Source organism: Eubalaena glacialis, chromosome 11, assembly GCF_028564815.1.
Source record: "Eubalaena glacialis isolate mEubGla1 chromosome 11, mEubGla1.1.hap2.+ XY, whole genome shotgun sequence".
Lineage (NCBI taxonomy): Eukaryota > Metazoa > Chordata > Mammalia > Artiodactyla > Balaenidae > Eubalaena > Eubalaena glacialis.
The window spans coordinates 28,089,381-28,111,986 of NC_083726.1; the positions used below are offsets into that span (position 1 = coordinate 28,089,381).

The following is a 22,606-nucleotide window of genomic DNA, read 5'->3' on the forward strand; positions in this document are numbered from 1 at the left end:
TAGTGTGATGTGAAATAAGTCTCTGATTGAGACAGCAAAATGTTCACACATTAAAAAGATTGTCAACTTGTGTTTATCTCAATAAAGTCCTTCTTTTCACCTAATTATCAAATGGTTTGAACGGAATTGAGTTAATATATTACTGTTAAAGTGATTAAAGACTATTTAGGCGATAGCCTTAAAGATACCATGTCAAAAATATGACCATATTTGCAGAGTAGATGCCTACAAGGGAGGTCAAGTGGCTGGAACATGTGTGGGAGGAAAAATCTTTTCCCTCTCCCTTCTTAGGTTCAGTAGCTGGGGCCATGCAAATTGAACTGGCAAAAGACAGATTAACAGAAGAAGATTTATTAAATGTGCCTATCAGAGGCCTTACAGAAATGAAGTGAAAACCCTAAAGAAGCCATCAAACCCAAAGGCTTATATACCATTTCAACAAAGAGCAATACTACATTTGTGAAGTGCAAGACAAAGGAAAAGGGGTTTGAGTTTCTGGTAAGATGGAAGATAAGGGTGCTTGTAAGGTCTGTCATTTAGATGGCTCTCGGTACCATCTCTGGGCTTGTAAAAGTCCGGAGCTATCTCCAGTGATTAAGATGGGGAATGATAGGTTTCTCCTCCTGGTACAGGAGAGGGAGACACTTTTACAAATGGAAATGTATGTTTTGCTTTTGGCCAGATGGGGGGACGGCAGAGAGCTTTTTTTTTTTCCTCCATGCCTGCTGTTTCTTAATTGCCTTCAGCTCAAAATAATCCTTATGCCAGAGTAGCATATTTCAGTTCTTTCAGTAACAAGTGGCTTCTTGAGGTGGAATTTATTTCGTTGAGTTTTACAATCTGGATCTGGTTCCTCCCCCTTACCCCACACCCCCTCAGCCCAGCCCTCTTCAGAGAGCACACAGTTGTTTCCTCTCTACTTTCACCTTGAGAATGAGAGGATAGCAGATTTTCTACAGGTGCTGCTTGTTTTTCCATCTCATCATATGTCATTTCTATTAATCTCTCTGCATAAAGTTGGGCTGGAAATTTCCTCTATTCAGGCATCAATATGAGAGTTTGGCTCTCCTTTAGGATTTAGTTTACTTCTTAATTTACTTTAAGCTTGGTTACTTTACATTTTTTCCTCTTAATATGGCTTATGTATTTATTTTTTAATTTTTTTTTTGAATTTTAGAATTTTATTTATTTTTTTATATAGCAGGTTCTTATTAGTTATCCATTTTATATATATCAGTGTATATATGTCAATCCCAATCTCCCAATTCATCACACCACCACCCCTTCCCCGCCACTTTCCCCCCTTGGATGGCCTATGTTTTTAAAGTTAAAGTCAACCATATCATTTTTTGTTTTTACTCATTTATTCATTCGACACATATGATGAGTGCCTACTCTGGAACAGGCACTATTTTAGGTATTGGGGATACCGCAATGCACAAAAGAGGGGAAAAGTTCTGCCTTTATATTCTAATGGTGGCAGGAGACAAGAAACAAGGTAAATATGTAAAATACATAATATGATAGTGATAAATGGTAAAAATGATTCTGTAGTAGTAGACGTTAAATTGTAGAAAACCAGACAGTGATTGATGCAAATAAATGTGTTTCAGCAATGCAAATAACTTTGTCTCATAGGGATGCAAATGATTTGTGTCCAGTAGAAGACATTGGGTTGTAACCCAAATATTAGTTTTATTGCCCTATGGGGCATTAACCAATTTTTATGTAATTTAGTAATCTTATTCCAGCATTATTTTCCCTTTCAGTGACTATAAATACCTTTGTCTTCTTATGCCCCATTTGAACCAGGCTTATTATTCTGCTAGTTCTCTCATTAATGAGGTAAACAACAATGAGAATCATAGTTTTTAACTTTTTGAAAATGACATATTAACATATAGAATGTGATTTATGTAATTCTGATATGCTAAATATCTTTAATGAACAAACAAAAAAAAGATATAAATATATAACATAATAGAAATTTTTTTTTAAAAAATTGTGGGTTGATTTTTAACATTCTAATGTTGATTGAATACTAGGCATTAGAAATGAAAATTATGAAGACCATACAGTTATAGGAGATAAAAGTTTATGAGAATGTTTTTAAAATATATAGTGTTAAAAGGTAAACTGAGACCTATTAACATTTTTAAGAGTTTATTTGAGCAAAAATCTATTTTAATCAGGCAATACCAAATTAGAAGTGGTTAGGAGCACTCTACCAATAGGAGCTTTTATAGGGAAGAAGCAGAAGCCAAGCAAACAAATTATTTGATTAGCCATAGCTTAAGTGTTTGCCTTATTTTGAAAAGCCTAGTTGGATGTTTGTGATAGGTCATCCTTAGATTTTGATTTCTTAACCTTAAGGCATTTCAGGCTTAGGTGTTGGTTTGCTTAGATAGGCTACTAAGATATTAGAACCACCTCAGTCTAATGGGCTCCTTATTTAATTAACTTCACAATAGATAAATAAAACAATTAAACTCCTAGAATGATATTGCCTATTTTACTGGTCTACTAGGTATTCAAGTATTTGAAATCATTAAGAGAATAGGCTTTGGGATCAGACTACCTGGCTTCAAATCCTGGCTCAACCACTTCTTGGTCTGGGCAATATCTTCTTTTTTTTGTTTAATCTAAGCCTCAGTACCTTTTATCTTATCAGATTATTGTGAGGAATAAATGAAATAATATAAGTAAGAAGTTCAGAAAACTGCTGGTAAGTGCTTGATACATTTTAGCTACCAGCTTTCTGTGTATTTTGTTTTTGCAATGAAAAATTTACAATATACAAGGTAATGTAGAGCAAGTAAGTAACCACTGCAACTTCATATCGTTATGTAAATGACTTTAAAAACAACACACAGCTCTTTCCTGGTAGTGCAGTGGTTAAGAATCCACCTGCCAATGCAGGGGACACGGGTTTGAGCCCTGGCCCGGGAAGATCCCACATGTCACAGAGCAACTAAGCCCGAGCACCACACCTACTGAGCCTGCACTCTAGAGCCTGCAAGCCACAACTACTGAGCCCACGTGCAGCAGCTACTGAAGCCCGCACACCTAGAGCTAGTGCTCTGCAACAAGAGAAGCCACCTCAATGAGAAGCCCGCGCACCAAAACAAGGAGTAGCCCCTGCTCACCACAACTAGAGATAGCCTGTGCACAGCAAAGAAGACCCGATGCAGCCAAATAAATATATAAATAAAAATAATTTTTAAAAATAAATAAATAAAAATAAATAAAAACAACACACAATGTTTGCAATATTTAATAGAACAACATTATTCGATGTTGAAAAGTTTTACTTACTGGAGAGCTGCTTTCAAATAAAAAGGGATTAATTCTTATCCACCAACATAGTACTGTATTTTACTTCTATTTTATGGAACATTTTACAACCACAACTAAGTTTGGTTTTCTAGTCAAACCTGTGTCTCAACAACTAGTACTTCATTTGCATGAAAGAGAAACTTCTAAACTGACTGTTGCTTGAGTAAGCAATTGACAATACAAAGAAAATACCTTGCAGACATTTCTTTAGAGGGTTTACGAGTAAATCCACTTCTTCCAAACTTTAGCAGTTATTAATTTTCCAAATAAAAGAAACAAACAAGCCAAAAAAATTAAATACAGTAAAAGGAAACAAAACAAAAACAGATATAGTTCCTTTTGAACTGTTGGCACAATTATTCAAGCCAACTTTCTAATCAGGGTCAGCAAACACTATGCAGGCTTAAAAAATGAGTTGGTCTTTCCAAATGTCTTCAACTTTCAAAGTCAGAGCAGATGGTACAACGGATTCCTTTATTCTATACTACCTCACAGTATTTTAAATTCACCAAGATTATCAAAATTGAGGGACAGAAATACTGATCTACCTAGAAATACCTTTAAGTTTTCAACTGTAAATTACTCCACTAAATTGGTTGTATGTGTTAAAAACAAACAAACAAAAAAATGAAATTCAACCAAGTAAATTTGAAGATTCTAATTGGCTCTGTTCAACGATTCAGTTAATCAGGAAGCAGCCCATTCTAGCAACTAGAAGGGCACTCTGAGGAGTGATACAAAATGGTATGCTTTTATAAAAAGGTAGGTGGGGCAAGGAAGTCATTAGCAGAAGAAAAGAGTTATTTGGGGCCAGGAGATCTTTTTAGGGGGAGGAGAATGGTAACAGTTTTATCATGCAGATTGTCTCTTCTTCCTCTGGGGGCTAGAGGGCCCACATGACAGGTTACCTCACTGGTGATGACCAGGAAATTCCAAACTGGTTGACTAAGATTACATTTCTGAGATCAGAAATAAACCCACACATATATGGGCAACTAATTTATGACAAAGGAGCCAAGAACATACCATGGAGAAAGGAAAGTCTCTTCAGTAAATCATGTTGGGAAAATTGCACAGCCACATGCAAAAGATTGAAACTAGACCCCTATCTTCTACCATATACAAAAATTAACTCAAAATGGATTAAAGACTTGAATGTAAGACCTGAAACCATAAAATTCCCAGAAGAAAACAGGCAGTACACTTTTTGACATCAGTCTTAGCAATATTTTTTGGGGGTACATCTCCTCAGGCAAGGAAAACAAAACCAAAAGTAAACAAATGGGATTACATCAAACTAAAAAAGCTTCTGCACAGCAAAGGAAAGCATCAACAAAATGAAAAGACAACCTACTGAATGGGAGAAAATATTTGCAAATCATATATCTGATAAGGGGTTAATATCCAAAATATATAAAAAGAACTCATACAACACTGAAACTGAGTCCGCCTGAAACCAGGTTTCCCCTGCTGAATTTATGATTAACCTCTCTATCCAAAACTTTATTCCCTTTCTTGTCCTGTATCTGTTCCTCTCAGGATAGAGGACTGTCAAAGAAAAGGGGGGATTGAAAATGAGCAGGATTCTGTGAGGCTCTCCTTGGTACAAAAACCTTTCTGGGACCCCCCATTTCTTGCTTATAGCAAAAGGCTTTGGTCTCCTAGGCCTTCCCTGAGTTCTAAAGAGCAGATTCAACCAATTACTAGTTAGGGAAGTGAGGGAATGCAGAAACAAAGGAAAATCAGTGCAGAAATAAAGGAAAATCAGTCAAGAAAGAATATTTCGGTGATAAAACAGTTCTACTTCCTCCTTGATACATATCTTTGAGTTGTTCTGCAGGAACTAAGACCCCACCCAGGTGGAAAATGGTAACTACATGCTGAGACCCCAGACTGGTTGGAACCAGAAGGTTGATGATTGAGGTTCCTGGAACACCACCCTGTTATATCACCACTGATTAGAAGAAAGTCATGCCCCTGTAGCCCTCACCCCAAATGTTGCCTTTAAAAACTCTTCCCTGAAAGCCATTGGGGAGTTTGGGTCTTTTGAACATAAGCTGCCCACTCTCCTTGCTTGGCCCTTCAATAAACCTTTCTTTGCTCCAAACCCTGATGTTTTGGTTTGTTTGGTTTCACTGTGCATGGGGCACATGAACATGGGTTCAACAACAACAAGGAAAAACAACCCAATTTAAAAATAGACAGAGGATCTGAACAACATTTTTCCAAAGAAGACACATAGATGGTCAGCAAGCACATGAAAAGATGTTCAGCATCACTAATTATTGGGGAAATGCAAATCAAAACCACAATTAGCTATCACCTCATGTCTGTTAGAATGGTTATTACCAAAAAGACAAGAAATAGCAAGTGTTGGCGAGAATGTGGAGAAAAGCGAATACTCCTGCATTGTTGGTGGGAATATAAGTTGGTGCAGCCACTATGGACTTCTCTCAAAAAATTGAGAACTGTTGACTTAAAAAATGCACAATGTAAAAGCTGTGGGTCAAGTTTATTCAGTGTCTTACTGAGGACTATAACCCCAGAGACAGACTCTCAGATAGCACTGAGAAACTGTTCCAAAGAGGTAAGGGGGGAGGTCAGTATATATGTTATTTTGGCAAAGGGGGTACATGCCACCAAGCATATATCTTGGTAGGAGGTGGCCAATAGTCAGGAGGAACAAACATCTTAGTTTATGGTTGTAGTGCTTTTCTAAGTATGGGAAGATGAAAGAATCCAGGTTTATTTTCTCTGGAAAATATCTATTTGAAGGCCTGTTCTGCCAGTTTTCCCAGAGCACAGAGTTCCTCATTCCTGATCTCCATCCTGAACTCCTTTCAGGGTGTGTTAAAGGTAAGCTGCTGCAGTGGCTAATGATTCAATGCTTGTAGAACTGAATGGCAAGCGACATTATTTAGTTGGTAGAACTACCACATGATCTAGCAATTCCATTTCTGGGTATGTATCAAAAGAATATGAAAACACTAATTAGAAAAGATACATTTCAGTATTATTTATAGTAGCCAAAATATGGAAGCAACCTAAGTGCCCATCAGTGGATGAATGGATAAAGAAGAAGTGATATATATATATATATATATATATATATATATATATATATATACACACACACAATGGAATATTATTCAGCCATTAAAAAAAGATGAAATCTTGCCATTTGCAACAGCATGGATGGACCTTGAAGGCATTAAGGTGAAGTAAGTCAGATGGAGAAAGACAAATACCATGTGATTTCACTCATATGTAAAATATAAAAACAAACAAACAAAACAAAACAAAATGAAAACAAACAGATACAAAGAATAGATTGGTAGTTACTAGAGGGGAAGTGGGGTTGGGTGAGGAATGGGTAAAGAAGGTCAATTGTATGGGCAGATAAAACTAGATTTTGGGTTCTAAGAATGCTGTAGTGTATATAGAAGTTGAATTATAATGTTGTACACATGAAATTTATATAGTCGTCCCTCTGTATCCATGGGGGATTGGTTCTAGGAGCCCCCATGGATACACACATGCTCGAGTTCCTTATACAAAATGGCATAGTACAATGAATACAGCTGGCCCTCCGTTAACTGTGGGTTTTGCATGCTCAGATTCAACCAATAGTGGATGGAAATTTTGGTTCGTGGTTGGTGGAATCTGCAGATGCGAAGCCTGAGAATAGGGAGGGTTGACCGTATATTTATAGAAAAAAAATCTGCATATAAATGGACCCTCACAGTTCAAACCCATGTTCAAGTTTCAACTGTATAATGTTTAAACCAGAGTTAAAAAAAAAGAAAGAAAGATTACATTCCTGGGGAAGATTAAAACTGCAGGTTGGTATTAAATCTAGGTTTAGTATTTAGCTTTAGCACAAGTGACACCATTTTGGGCTTATAGTTTTTCTTTTTAACATATGCTATCTCAGAATTTTTGTTCAGTATATAAAATGATTTAAAGATGATTTTTGTCACTTATTTTTCATCATAAGACTAAATTATTTATTATTAGCTTTAAATTTCATCCTAAGGTCTTCCAATTCAATTGCGACATATGTAGTAGTTTCTTGAGTGAACTGTAGGGGAGGAAAAATAATTTTGCCTCTACCCTTCTGAGTTATGGTCTGGGACACTCTGTAATAAAAGGCAGATTAGCAAGAGAAAAACAAATAGAATTGTATTAACATGTATACCTCATGTACACATGGGAGATACCCAGGGAAAAATGAATAACACCCTAGGTGGCCTACGCTACCAGCTGAAAGATCATCTTCAGCTAAAGATAAAAGAAAGCTGTGTGAATCTGTGTCTGTGTCTGTGTCTCTGTTGGTGGGAGGAGGCCAGTTATAGGAGGTTGCCAGGAAAAGACTGGTAATGAAGGGTAAAATTTCTAATGCACATTTAAGTTGGTTCCTTCTCCATTATAAGATTCTCTTGTAATTTAGTCATTCAGTTTGTTAATATGGTGTATCACATCGATCGATTTGTGGTTATTGAACCATCCTTGCACCCCTGGGCTAAATCCCACTTGATCATGGTGTATGATCCTTTCAATGTATTGTTGAATTCGGTTTGTTAATATTTTGTTGAGGATTTTTGCATCTATGTTCATATTAGTGATATTGGCCTGCAATTTTCTCTTTTTGTGATATCTTTGTCTGGTTTTGTTATCAGGGTGATGTTGGTCTCATAGAATGAATTTGGTAGTGTGGCAAATTTAAGTTTTGCCTTTTGGAACCTTCTGGAGTTTCTTTTTTCAAATATTTTCAATCCATGGTTGGTTGAGTCTGCAGATGTGGAACCCATGAATACAGAGGGCCAGTTGAATATTTATTCAGCCAAACCTCAAATGCCAAGCCAACTCCAGGTCTTCTCACCCAAACAAGTTTGACTATATGTCCCTAGCCTATCAGATATTTTTCATTTGTCTCTTCCTTGTTCTTTATTCTTTATCCTGTAAAAATGTCTTGCTTTCTACCTCATTTTGCAGTTCTCCAAAAGGAGACTATGAATGTCATGAAGTATTAAAATTGGTTGTATCACCTGAATTGTCTTCTTTATTTTTTTAAACAGAGTTGCCTACCCTCTTCCTTTCTGCCCAAAAGCAGGGCATACATTTATCCCCTCTGCTGTACGAGGAAGAAGAGAGCTATCCTTATCGCTTGTTCAAAGATAAACTGAGGTATATTAAAAATGATAAGGTTTATTTGAGCAAAAATTGATTTGAATTGGGCAATACCCAACTGGAAGTAGTTAGAAACACTCCACAAACAGGAGCCAGGGGAAAGACTTTCTATAGAGAAAAGGCAGAAGCAAAGCAAGGAAATTATTTGATTAGCTATAGCTTAAGCAGTTGCATTAATTGAGAAAGCCTAGTGGGCTGTTTGTGACAGGTTGTCCTTAGGTTTTGATTTCTTAACCTTGAGGCATTTCAGGCTTAGCTTTTGGTTTGCTTATGTAGGCTGCTAAGGTATTGCGTACTGTTTAATTAATGTATAACATTGGAGATGGAGAACTGGCACTGAGATGAGTCTGCATAAACAAAACTTACTAAAATAACACTTATCCTCCATTCCTTCTACCCATATATTTTCTTGTCACTTTCCCACAATTTATCTGCCCTAGAAACCCAAACTCCATTTCCTTTGTCTAGTTACTTCTCTACAGTATATCACCATTTGTTAAAATGATATATAAGCCCCTGAGTCTAACCACTTCTTTGGATTTTTCACTTCTTTTTTTTTGTGAAGTTATCATGCACATGTAAATATTAATAAAACTTGTATGCCTTTTCTCCTGTTAATCTGTCTTTTGTTAGTTTAATTTGTATCTCCCCAGGTACTTGAGCTAAGAGAGTAGAGGAAAAGATTTTCTTTCCCTACAAGGTAAAAGGGAGAAGAAGGAGACTGTATTTTCCAAAGATTGTTCTTTAATTTTCTTCCCAGACTAATTTGTTTGCTTGTTTGTCAACTAAGTATCCATTTTATATATTAACCAAAATCTGTCAAGTAAAATATATTTTTGGATCCCATTTTTAGCGAACTAACCTGTAACAAGCATGGTTCCTAAAACACTTTTAAAAAGTGTACCATGTGTTATTTTTTTATGTAATCTTGCAATGCTGACATCAAGTACACTATTGTAATATTATTTACAAGTGATAACATGAATGAGATGATTGCCCTGAGTTATTAGGTAGATTTTTTCCTCCCTTAGCAAAGAAAACATTTTTCTTAATACAGATAGATATAGAGGAGAGAGAGAGGGAGAGAGAGGAGAGAGAAAGAAAGAGTCTCTTCCACCTAGAATATTTTTTACACAATAATAATTTAACTATTAATAATAATTATATTAAGTAAAGTACTTTATCATCTCCCATTCCTCACTCATGTTACCTGTGGTGGCAAGACATTTTCAGATTAGTATTTTACAATGGACCATGTATTTGAGCCCTGACCATAATACTCTGCTTTAGATTTTCAGACTATTCTAAGCAGTGTATGGGCTTAAGCAACATACTGTTTGAATTAGATGGCCTCTGGAATCTTCTGTCACTGAGTTTCTGTCAAGTCATAAGGGGAGATGGAAGTGCAGTAGGTCTAAATTCTATACCACTCATCATTCTAATTATGCTGCCTAGGGAGGCCAGCTGGCTAGCTGTCAAGAGACCTCAGGAAGTTTATTTACATTGGTAAATTCACTGTGGTACAAGCTCTGAATCCTTGCTTTGCAGGCTCAAAACTTGAATTTTTGTCAGCACATTGAAAGTAAAATCTTCTCTTGGCAAACTCATTTTATTCAAGCTTACAGAGACTGAAATGTCATTTTATTAATTTACAATGGGCAATAAAACAGTCACGTGGACTGTTCTGCTTGCCTCAACAGGATAAGTGCATTTACTCTTTAAAGACAAAACTACCTGGGAAGCCAATTATAATTGAAAATTTGAGGGGTCTGTATTCAGAACAAGAGGAGGTAGTTGAATGATGGACCTCAGGGACAGGCTTTTCATGTAGCCTAGAGTGTTTTGAGTCTGTGATGTTCCCTTCTCACCCTTAATAGGGTTGAGTACAAAATGGAGGTACACATAGGACATGTAGCTTAGTTTGGGGTGGGGTGAGAGTTTGGGATGAGTAGGAACCGGACAGACAAAAGGAGGGTGAACATAGGGAACATTCCAGGCAAGTGGAATAGTATATGTCATGGCCTAGAAGTCAGGGAGAGACTGTGATGAGCCAGAAAACTGCAGTAGTTCAGCATGCCTGAAGCATACAGTGCAAAGAAAATAATGTCAAGTGATAAGCGGGGAGGGGTAGCCGGAGCAAAAGCATGGAAGGTCTTGCAAATCACAGTAAGGAATTTGGGTTTTTGTCCTCAAAATGATGGGGATGAGTGAGGAATTTTAAGCAGGGGTGTGATGAAGATCGGGTTTGTGCTTTAGTAAGATCACTCTGGCTGCAGGGTAGAAAATGAATTAGATGGATGCAAGACCAAGATCAGAGATGAGTTACTTCTAGGTCAGAAAGGAGTGACTTGAAAATTGGGGCAATGTGAGACGGAATTTACAGGTCTGGGTGATTAATTAAATATGGGCAGAAATAAAAAGAGAATGGACAAAGATGGCAGATTTCTAGCTTGGGCATGGTGGTGCCAGCAGTGGTATAGGAACCCAAGAGGTCATAGGGAAGTGAGTGAAGGGCAGAAGAGGCCCATGATGAGTCACTTTAGAGTTCAGACATTTTGAATTGAGCTTGAGGACTCTGGGGGATATCGAAGTGGGTTTGTTCAGTAGGCTGTTAAATATTTGGGTTTCATATGTAGACGAGAGAGCCAGACTGCAGATTTTAGAATCAACAGCAAATAAATAACATGTGATAGAAACCCTGAGAGTGTCTGGTAACCCAATGAGAGTGTATGGGAGGTGGATAATAATGGTCCTGTAGCTGTAAACCTTGGTGCAATCCACCTTGTTTAGCCAAATTACTAATATCAGCAACTAATAATACCAGTCACTCTTCTGTATACATTCTGGCAATGTCCTTTCAAAGTTGAGTAGTTCTAGTACATGACTGGGAGCTTAAAGTTTAAGTTCATGACATGATTTTCCAAAGTAGGCAACTTCTTGGAAGGCATACTGAGCTAACAATCACATAATAAAGCATTCCACTTGTATTTGTTAAATAGCTTTATGCTAGCCTCAGAAGTCACACAGTGACTATTCATTTGAAGCAAATCGCTAAGTCCAGCCTACCTTCAAAGGAAGGCAAATTAAACTCTGCCTTTTGGTGGGAGGAGTGTCAAAGAATTTGCAGATATGTTTTAAAATCACCACCGTCAGGGGAAAAAGAGGCTATATTTACATGTTTTGGAAGGTTTAGCCAGTAAGTTTACTACCAACGACTGGTCTGAAATTTACATTTTTCTTTCTCCCTCCCTCCTTCCATCCCTTCCTCCCTTCCTTCCTTCCTTCCTATCTTTCAAAACTCATTTACAGATATTGACTACACACTGTGTCACAATCAATAAACTCTGAATTCAATGCTATGTTGCTCATTGAAAAAAAATTTCTTTTAAAAAAAGCAACACAAATTTGGGAATTCCCTGGCAGTCCAGTGGTTAGGACTCCGAGCTTCCACTGCAGGGGGCATGTGTTCGATCCCTGGTCGGGGAACTAAGGTCCGCATGCCACATGTTGCATCCTAAACAAACAGACAAACAAACCAAAAACACAAATTTGTTACCTTACAGTTCTGGAGGTCAGAAGGCTGCAATCAGTTTCACTGAGCTTAAGTCAATGTATCTTCAATGGCTGGTTCCTTCTGGAGACTCAAGGGGAGAACGTTTCTAGCTCCTGGAGGCTGCCTGCATTCCTTGGCTCAGGACCTCTTCCCTGCATCATTCCAACTTCTTGCTTCTATTGTCACACCTTCCACTTCCTCCTCTGTGTTCAATCTCTATCTCCTTTTTTAAAAAAATTGTGGTAAAATATACATAACATAAAATTTATCATTTTAATCACTTTTAAGTGTATCCTTCAGTGGCATTAAATAGATTCACACTGTTGTGGAACTATTCTCCACTATCCATTTCCAGAACTTTGTAGTAGGAAAGAGTTTTAAAATGCTGACCATTATTTTTGTATTTCCCTTCAATGGAGTGTATGGAAGGAATCACAGCTTTGTAGGCATGGATAAATTCCAAACTTCTGATCCTCAGCAAACTCACCTATGATATTTAACATAGAGCTATAGACAGCAGATATGACATGTCTAGCATCGGGCAGGCTCTTTGCTCTTCATAGCTTAGATCTAGTATATATGAACATACAGAATCTAGTTTACTTTCCAACATTTCTCCAAAGGGAGGATAGCTTGACTCCTATTTAACACAAGGTCTTAACTGCTCTGCCTCTTGAGGCTGAAACTGATCCACTCACTACAGTTAAGTCCCCTATATACAAACGAGTTTCATTCCAAGAGCGCGCTTTTAAGTCCAGCTTGTTGTAAGACCAGCAAAGTTAGCCTAGGTACCCAGCTAACAAAATCAGCTATATAGTAATGTACTGTAATAGGTTTATAATACTTTTCACACAAATAATACATAAAAACCAAACAGGCACAAAAAATAAAGAAAACATTTTTAATCTTACAGTACAGTACCTTGAAAAGTACAGTAGTACAGTACAATAGCTGGTGCTTCTTACACAGCAGCTACATCACTGCTGCTTTTACGCTTGCTTCTGGACATCCTGGGCTTGAAATAAAGATACTGTGCTACTGTACTCTATACTGTACAATAAAGTACACAAAAGCACAACCACTTGTAGAGGATGCACGCATGTGACAATGTACTCCAGACACATGAACTAACATGTGATTGGACATGTGAACGCACGTTTGCATCTTTGAAAGTTCGCAACTTGAAGGTTCGTATGTAGGAGACTTAACTACATCCACAAGCTCCCTTGCCTTTTGGCTCCTCATTGAGTTGGGCCAGTGGAAAGCACAAGCAGGAAATCCAGAAGTTGGGAAGAGAATGAAGACGGGACATATAGTCCCTTGGTATCCTCTCTTTCACATCTAAGTGTTTTCTAAATACTCCCTACTGAAGGTCACAGCTTCTGTCCCGCAGCTCTCTCTCATAGCTCTCTCTGGATTCTGGTTAACTGTTCTCTCTTCTTGCCCCTTCGGGCACTGGTCCAACTAGATATATGGTAACTCCTGCTGCTGCTAACCTAGGTGTGCCTCACCATTTCTTACTGGTTTTCTTAACTTTTGACCATACCTATTTCAGTTGTCCCCTCCTCTAAAATATTTTCAATTATACTTTTGCTTTTGGGCCCCAGAGTGATACTTTACTTTTTTTTGGAAACAAATCTCACTCAGAGCCCCATTATGTAAAACAGGTAAAAGTGAAGCTACATCAGCTGATGTAAGGGTGAATAATGTAGGGCCTCAATTGCTTGCTTCTCCCCATCTACTGAGGTGGCCTCTGAGGGACCACTTAGGTCTTGGAGGGACATACTTAGAAAAACACTGGACTGAGCAAATCCAAGGAAATGCTAGCCCTGACCAAGGCTCAGATGACATCTCTCTACCCAACTCATTAAATCACTTCACCTGACTTCGCAAACACACTTTAGAAACATGTGAGAACAGAACTTCAGGTGTTAGTTGCATTTCTACAATTCGTCTACACCACCACCTTTTGTAGTAGTCCATGTGTTTTTTTCCATTTAGTTAGCTGTGCAGGTAGGGGGTCCACAGGTTGGTCTCAGTTAGAAGACTGATAGGAATGATGATTTGGATTTGATTTAACATCAATTTCATTTTGATTTACTACTGAATTTTTTTTTTCAAATAGGCAAAATAAAGAATCTTCACAAGATCAAAAAGATGAGTTAACCTAGCTCCCCACTGTTTTCCTAGTTCCCCAAATGTGTGGTTTTAGAAAACCCAAGCAGAATGAGGCGTCTTCCAGGTCAGAATGTCCCAACCAGGAACTTTCTGTGTATGACTGGAGGAGTCACATTGGCACTCAAGATTTCACACTGTTATCATAGATGGGAATTTTTTTTCCCTTTTCTTTCTTCCTTCCTTTCTTTCTTTCTTTTAAAAACATTTTTTTAATTGAAGTATAGTTGATTTACAATGTTGTATTAATTTCAGCTGTACAGCAAAGTGACTCTGTTATACATATATATACATTCTTTTTTTTATACTCTTTTCCATTATGGTTTATCATAGGATACTGAATATAGTTCTCTGTGCTATACAGTAGGACAGTAGGACCTTGTTGTTTATCCATTCCATATATAACAGCTTACATCTGCTAACCCCAATCTCCCACTCCATCCCTCCCACAACCCCCTCCCCCTTGACAACCACAAGTCTGTTCTCTATTTCCATGAGTCTGTTTCTGTTTCATAGATAGGTTCCTTTGTGTCATATTTTAGATTCCACATATAAGTGATATCATATGGTATTTGTCTTTCTTTTTTGCTGTGCCACACGGTATGTGTAATCTTAGTTCCGCAACCAGGGATCCAACCTGTGCCCCTGCAGTGGAACCACTGGACCGCCAGGGAGTCCTGGTATTTGTCTTTCTCTTTCTGATTTACTTCATTTAGTTTGATAATCTCTAGTTGCATCCATGTTGCTGCAAATGGCATTATTTCATTCTTTTTTATGGCTGAGTAGTATTCCATTGTATATATGTACCACATCTTCTTTATCTGTTCATCTGTCGATGGATATTTAGGTTGTTTCCATGTCTTGGCTATTGTGAGTAATGCTGCTATGAACATAGGGGTGCATGTATCTTTCTGGATTGGAGTTTTGTCTGGATATATGCCCAGGAGTGGGATTGTTGGATCATATGGTAATTCTATTTTTAGTTTTGTGAGGAGCCTCCATACTGTTTTTCATAGTGGCTCTACCAACTTACATTAGATGGGAATTTTTGTTGTACCACCTCTACATGATTCCGTGGACTATTTTGTACTCTACCAACTCAACATGTGGTTTGAATGCAATAGGCTTAGCCAGGGCCATATATATATGTGTACATATATATGTGTGTGTGTGTGTGTGTGTGTATTCATATACATATACATATATATACGTACATATGTATGATTTTTAATAGCTCTTAAAACATAATTATTATTTTGGATCTTCCTTAAACCTGCTTCCAAAGAAACTCAATGGAGACCTGATACTTTTCTTGGAGTTACTCAAGTCAACTTGGAGAAAATCAGTAGGGACTTCTGGAGAATTCATGTATCTCCCCAGTCCTTTGAAGTTCTCGTCTTTGCCTCCCTCCTCATCCTTCCCTCAAGGGCTGAAAGAAGCACAAATTGATACTAGACTTCAATTAGTTGGTTCAATGATGTTAACATAATTTGTTAAAAGTGAACAATTCAGTTAAGTTGAGAAAAATAAAAACTAATTGCTGCCAAATAGCTGGTTAGTAGTCCTGTGTGTATTCCTTAGAACCCCTAAACTATCTTTGCTTTATGTGTACAGAGCCATCAGCTGCACTTTGCTTGTTGTGTTGTGATTTTTCATAGATTTGCTTCTAATGGAAATGAATTATTTGGTGGTCATAGATGAAATTAAGGAGGAGAAAAATGTTCTAATTTACAAAAGGTGGAGAATAAGTTGTTTCTCATAAATACTGGGAAAATTTTGAAGAGTCAAGAAACATACACACATATATATTATATCAAAAGAAAAAAGACTGCTGAGTAGGATCAAAAGATGTTGGATTGCTCTCAAGATTGTTGGATATGGACTATATCTTCACAAGTAGGAAGATCTTAGTTTGAGGAACCCTGTAAGGCAACTGTTATAGGAATGATTATATACCCTTCTGTCTTAGTTCAGGCTGCTATAACAAAATTCCACAGACTGGGTGGCAGAAATTTATTGCTCACGGTCCTGGAGGCTGGAAGTCCAAGACCAGGGTGCCAGCATGGTTGGGTGAGGGGCCTCGTCTGGGTCACAGACCTCTTGTATCCTCACATAGAGGGACTAGAGAGTTCCTTACGGTTTCTTTTATAAGAACACTAATCCCATTCTTGAGGGCTCCACCCTCATGACCTAATCACCTCCTAAAGGCACCACCTACTAATACTGTCAGCTTTGGGGGTTAGGATCTCAACATATGAATTTTAGGTGGGCACAAATATTTAAGCCATAGTACTTTCCTTCCTTTCTTCATTCATTCATCAATAAATATTTATTGCTAACCATGGGTTGAGCATTGTTTTAATTATTGGGGACACACCAGTGAACAAGAGACAAGACCCTTATATTCTTGTTGTGGGGGACGTGAATAGAGAAACAAGAAAAGTCAGAAATGATAGTTTTCTCTGCTATGCAGAGAATTAGAATGGGTAATGTGATAGATTGGAGACTGCTTTAGCACTTTAGATGAGGTGATCCCTGAAGCTATCTCTGAGGAGATGACTTTTAAAGTGCAGTATGAATGCCAAGAAATTAATCATAAGATCTCAGGGAAAGGCATTTCCTAAATAGGAACTGTTTGGTGCAAAGTCAGGAATAAGCTTTGTGCAGCTGAGGAATAAAAGTTCAAGGAGGGACTTCCCTGGTGGCACAGTGGTTGAGAATCTGCCTGCCAATGCAGGGGACACGGGTTCGAGCCCTGGTCCGGGAAGATCCCACATGCTGCAGAGTAACTAAGCCTGTGCGCCACAACTACTGAGCCTGCACTCTAGAGCCCGTGAGCCACAACTACTGAGCCCATGGGCCACAACTACTGAAGCCTGTGCACCTAGAGCTCGTGCTCCACAACAAGAGAAGCCACTGCAGTGAGAACCTGCACACCGCAACGAAGACAACAATCAGAGAAAACCTGCGCACAGCAATGAAGACCCAACGCAGCCAAATATAAATTAAAAAAAAAAAAAAAAAAGTTCAAGGAGGCTGGGGCATAGTAAGCTAAGTGTTTATATAAGTGGAAGGCAGAGAAGCAGGCAGGGCCAGATCGACAGGTTGTGTGAGCCAGGATAAGGTATTTGGATTTTATTGTGATTGTGATGGAGAGCTACAATCAAGAAAGGCAGTGACATTCTTTAATTTGCATTTTTAAAAGTTGTTTCTGGCTGCTGTGTAGTGAATGGGCTATAGGGTATCCAAAGTAAAAGCAGAGAGACCAACCAGGAAACTATTCCAATAGTCTGGACAGGAGATGAAGGTGCTGTGGGCTGAGGTGATAATGGAAAGAAGTGGCAGATTTGGGGTATGTTTTGGAGGTAAACATGTCAGGATTTCCTGATGGATTGGATGGAGGGAGGGGATGTGATGAGATAAAGAGAGAAACCAAAGATAACGTCAAGATTTCTGGTTTGATCCAACTTAGTAGCTGGGGGTAGGACATACTGAGACAGGAGAACTGGTGAAGAAGCAATTCTGAAGATAAAAATGAAACAGTTTTGTTTGGGTCATATTAAGTTTGAGATGCTCATTCGATGCTCATTCGTCGAAGAAGAAATATGAAGTAGATGGTTTGTCATACAAGTCTGGAAACCTGGGGAGGTTCGGCACTGGAGATAGAGACTTGGGCAGACAAGTGAAATTTACAGCCAGGAGACTGGTTGAGATCACTTCTAGGCCATGTGCCATAGACGAAAGGAGGGGCCTAGAACAGAGTGGGGGGCTCTCTAACGTTAAGATATGCAGTAGAGAAGTCTTCAAACAAGTTTTAGAAGGAATGGTCATTGAGGAGAAAAACCAGAAAGTATACTGTCAAGGAAGTCAAGAGAATAAAATAATTCAAGGAGTGGGGCTTCCCTGGTGGCGCAGTGGTTAAGAATCTGCCTGCCAATGCAGGGGACACGCGTTCGAGCCCTGGTCTGGGAAGGTCCCTCATACCACGGAGCAACTAAGCCCTTGCGCCACAACTACTGAGCCTGCGCTCTAGAGCCCGCGTGCCACAACTAGTGAGCCCGCGAGCCACAACTACTGAAGCCCACACGCCTAGAGCCCGTGTTCCGCAACAAGAGAAGCCCCTGCAATGAGAAGTCCGCGCACCGCAACGAAGAGTAGCCCCTGCTCGCCACAACTAGAGAAAGCCCACGCAGCAATGAAGCCCCAACACAGCCAAAAATAAAATAAATTAAAAAAAAAAAAAATTCAAGGAGAGAGTGGTCTATTGTTCTCAGTGTGAACAAGAGTCAAATAAAGTAAAAAAAAAATAAAGTCATTGCTGGATTAGGCAACATGTACGTCGTTAGTAATCTTAATATGAGCAGTCTCATTGGAGTAGATGAGAAGGAGACTTGATTGGAGTGGGTTAGGAAGAAAATGCAAGGTAAGACAGTGAAAGAATTATAGGCGTGAAAGCCACTTTGGGGATCTAGAGAAAGAAGACAGGAGGAAAGTATAACAGGACTGTTGCTGGACTGTGTTGAGTGCCTGAGATCTGTGGCTGTTAATGTAAAATGAGCCCAGCAGCTCCAGCTGTATACATGTATCTCTAGTGATATTCAGCAGCTCCTGTACAGCACAGAGGAGCTGGGTAGTCAGGTTTGGGTTCTGCTAGACAAAAACAATGGAGGAAGAGAGAGCTGAAGTTAAGCATATTTGCAAAAGGTGGCGGTGCTATAAAGTTGGATCATAGCTTTAAGCTGGGTTTTGACGGAAATGAGGATGCCAGGGAAGTGGCCGATAGTAAGAACGTAAGAAGGGCTAATGGACTGGAGGTCTTGACGAAGTCAAAGAATTGATGGAATATTGATGTAAAAGAGTTAAATGGATAGGAATTAACAGCCAGATGGGTAAATAGGAATGTTTTGTGTGGGAAGCTGCTACATTAGTGAAGGATGTTCTTACATGATTATGTCTCACCCACTGCTTATTTTTTTTGGAGTTTTCAGTTCCCTAGTATATTATTCCAATGATGGAGTTATCATAAGCTGCAGGGGAGCACACAGATTTTTGAATAGCTCATCTAGCTAAGCAGTAGATGAGAGTCTATTATATTAGTCAAAAGATTCCACTGGAGGATTCCAGTGGAGAAGGCTTTAGCATGTGACATTAATAAGCAGCTTTAAACTAATTTTTGAAAAATAAAAAATAGAAATAAATGTCACTTTAAAGGGAAAAAACTGCTTCCTTTCTCTACTTACAACACTTACGACACCAAATGTGTGGAGTTTTTTTCCATACCAAGCAATTCTCCAATTCCCTGCACACCCAGTCCTACAATTTAATTCAGTTCTGGCACTAACAACCCAGAGTTAGCACAGACCCCACAGACTAAAGGCTCAGTCCCACCAAGAATGCCCCCTACTTCAGATACCAGTTGAAACTTCCAGGTTGTCACCTGTACTTTGGGCCAACTGGCTGTAAATTGGGTGTTCCCACAACAGTCTCCCCAGCTTTGATAATTTGCTATACTGGCTCACAGAACTCACAGAAATACTTTACTATTACTGGTTTATTACAAAGGCTACAACTCAGGAACAGCCAAATGGAGGAGATGCATAGGGCAAGGTATGGGGGGAGGGGTGCAAAGCTTCCCTATTCTCTCCAGACACTTCCTCCTCCCAGCATCTTGATGTTCCTCAATCTGGAAGCTCTCCAAACCTCGTTATTTAGGGTTTTTATGGAGGTTCCATTACATAGACATGATTGATTATATCACTGGCCAATGGGGATTAAGTCTTGAAGTTCCTCTTGGCTTCAGGAGGTGGGCCGGAAAATTCCAACCTTCTAATCATGACTCAGCCCCCACCCTAAAGCTATGTAGGGACACCCAACCACTCAGTAGATCAAACATTACTACAAAAGATGCTCTTATCACCCTATCACTCAGGGGCAGAGACCAAATCTATTCAATATATTTATTATGTCACAGTTTTATCACTCTGCTTCAGTGAAAATATTTCCCATACTGTCTGAAAATAAAGTACCTGTGTCTGGAAAGGTGGAAAAGTGTGTGCTTTGCTATGTTTGCCTGGAAGTACTTAAGTGCACTATCATCAATAGTGATTAATAATGTATGAGTTGTAGGCACGACTGTTTTGCTGCACTATAGACACAGACACACATTAAAAAACAGATATGTTTTGGATGGAAACAACATATTACATCATATAATGCTTTATTTACATTTTACAAAACACTTTTACATTAAGTAATTTGAAAATAAGATTTGCTGCATTTTTTTCAGAAGATCTGTGGGTATTTTCTAATAAGCGCTCCATTCATTGCTTGGTAGACTTCAGATCCCCACCCTCCCCTCCCACCCCCAGCAAGGTTAGTTGCATTATTCTCCTCCTCTCCTTTCCTACTTAAACATTATTGAAGGCTTCTCTTTCCCCCTCCTCAAGGTAAAGTCGAACCTCTTGGCTCGTGAATACTGGCAGAATGGTAGGATTCCGCAGCTGTATTTTTGAGTTTAAATAATAACATCGTGCCTGGAAGTCAGGTCCAAGTCCACTTCCAAGTCCACGTCCTTGTTTTGGCACACTGTTTATCTGTGACCTCATTATTTTTTCTTAATCTATGAAACAGACGCATTAAGGTCGATTCACTTCATACATCTATTGTCAGAAGAGGATTTAAAATTCCCTAGGAGAATGGGCCAAGCGTGGGCTTTAGATGGTGCAACATGTTAGCGACATCAGTCCATTATTGTTGCTATAGTCCAAAGATGACAACCCCAAACTTCTCTTACCAACTCAAATTCCAGTTTCTTCCTACCCTTTCTTCCGATTCTTTACTTTCCCTTTGGCTGATATTAGAAGCAGGAAGGGAGTACAGAAAGGCGCCAGGGGTTGGACCAGGGGAGAAAAAAAGCCCATCAGACCGGTTAATCGTGTCTGCGATTCTCTCCTTTGCTTCCAAGCGCTTCCAGCAGAAATGAGGATCCAGTTCAGGAACGGCCAAGGCCGGGGTCACAGTGACAAATTTTACAGAGTAATCTGAGGTGCCGTCCCAGGTACCCGCCCAGAGACCCCTTCTTGCGTCGCGGTCAGGGACCCCCTCCAGGTTCCCCTAGAGGGTACGTTGTCTGCGCGCGGGCGCGTCCTCTGACAGACTGCGGGCGTGCGCTCGGCACCCGCGTTGTCCTCCGGCCCGCCGGAAGGAGCGGCGGCGCCAGCGTCCTGCCGCCTGTCCGTCACGCAACCGCCCACGCCGCCGCCGCTTCCGATTGGCCGCAGGCGCGGGCCAGGCCCCTTCCAGCCCCGCCTCCCGCGGATGGACAGGCCGAGGGGGCGGGGCGGTGGCGGGCGGGTCCGCCTAGCTGTCAGTTACGGGGGCGGCCCGGCAGGCTGGCGGGCGGGCGCTCGCTGGCTACCTCTTCGCTCGCTCGCGCGCGCTCCCTCTCGTCGCCTGTGGGGAAGTCGGGGCAGCCCGAGTGGCGGCCGCTACAGCCTCGCCCCGACCTCCTCCCAGTCCTTTCCCGGCTCAGTCCCTCCCTCTCGCGTATCCCCGAGTACTGAGTGGCCCCACGGAAGGTTCGGAGAGTCACCGGGGCGGCGCCGGGTGGTGTTTAAGCCATGTTAAGGAGGATTTTGCAGAGGGTAAGAGAGTGAAACCGTCTTTCAGGAGCACGTGAGCGGGAGAGCCGGAGCCCGGGGCCGCGGAAGCCGCCGCCTCGCTGAGTAGCCAAGGCGGCGGCGGCGTGGCCGCCCCCTCTTCAGCGCCGGCCCCCTCCTTCTTTAGGCCCCGCAGCCCAGGCGGCGATTAGGCCTCGGTCGTCTGCTCTGGGGGCGGGCCGCGGGGGGGCAGGGGGCGGGCGGGCGGGGCGGCGGCGGGGCAGCAGGCCGGGGCGGGGGCGGGGCCGGGTCCCCCGCGGCCCCCGGCGCACAGGCCCGGGCCCCGCACCCGCGCGGGCTGTCAGTGCGAGCGGGCGGCCGGGCGGGAGGGTGTGGCGCCGGCGCGTTCCTTCCAGATTCTGGAATGGCAGTGAAAATGGAGAGTTAGTGCCCGCGGGTCCGGCCGGCCAGCCGCCCGCCGGGCTGGAGCACGCCGGGTGGGAGACCTCGGGAGGCTAGCTCGGCTTTTCCCCCAGCGCCCCGCCCGGCGTGGCCCGCAACTTTACCCGACACGCACCTGCCTCACGCGGATTCGTAATCTCATCTGGGCAGCACTGCAGGGTAATGTGGTGAAACCAGGCCTAACGTTGGCCCAGTCGCTGTACCGACACTTAACTGGCTAAAGTCCGCTGCGAAGGAAGCTATTACTCACTGTTGGCAACTCCCCTACCCCACACGCCCCCCATTTAAAAAT

General features: G+C 40.8%; 1 protein-coding gene across 3 annotated transcripts in view; it reads left to right on the plus strand.

Moving 5' to 3' along the window:
• The first annotated feature begins 21,640 nt into the window (after positions 1–21,640).
• Positions 21,641–22,606, plus strand: part of EEA1 (early endosome antigen 1) — a 125,016-nt gene continuing 124,050 nt past the window's right edge. For all 3 annotated transcript variants that reach the window (XM_061205423.1, XM_061205425.1, XM_061205424.1), the window contains exon 1: positions 21,641–21,897. In XM_061205423.1, the coding sequence (XP_061061406.1) occupies positions 21,874–21,897 (24 nt within the window). In that variant the 5' untranslated portion in view covers positions 21,641–21,873. The remainder of the gene's footprint in view (positions 21,898–22,606) is intronic.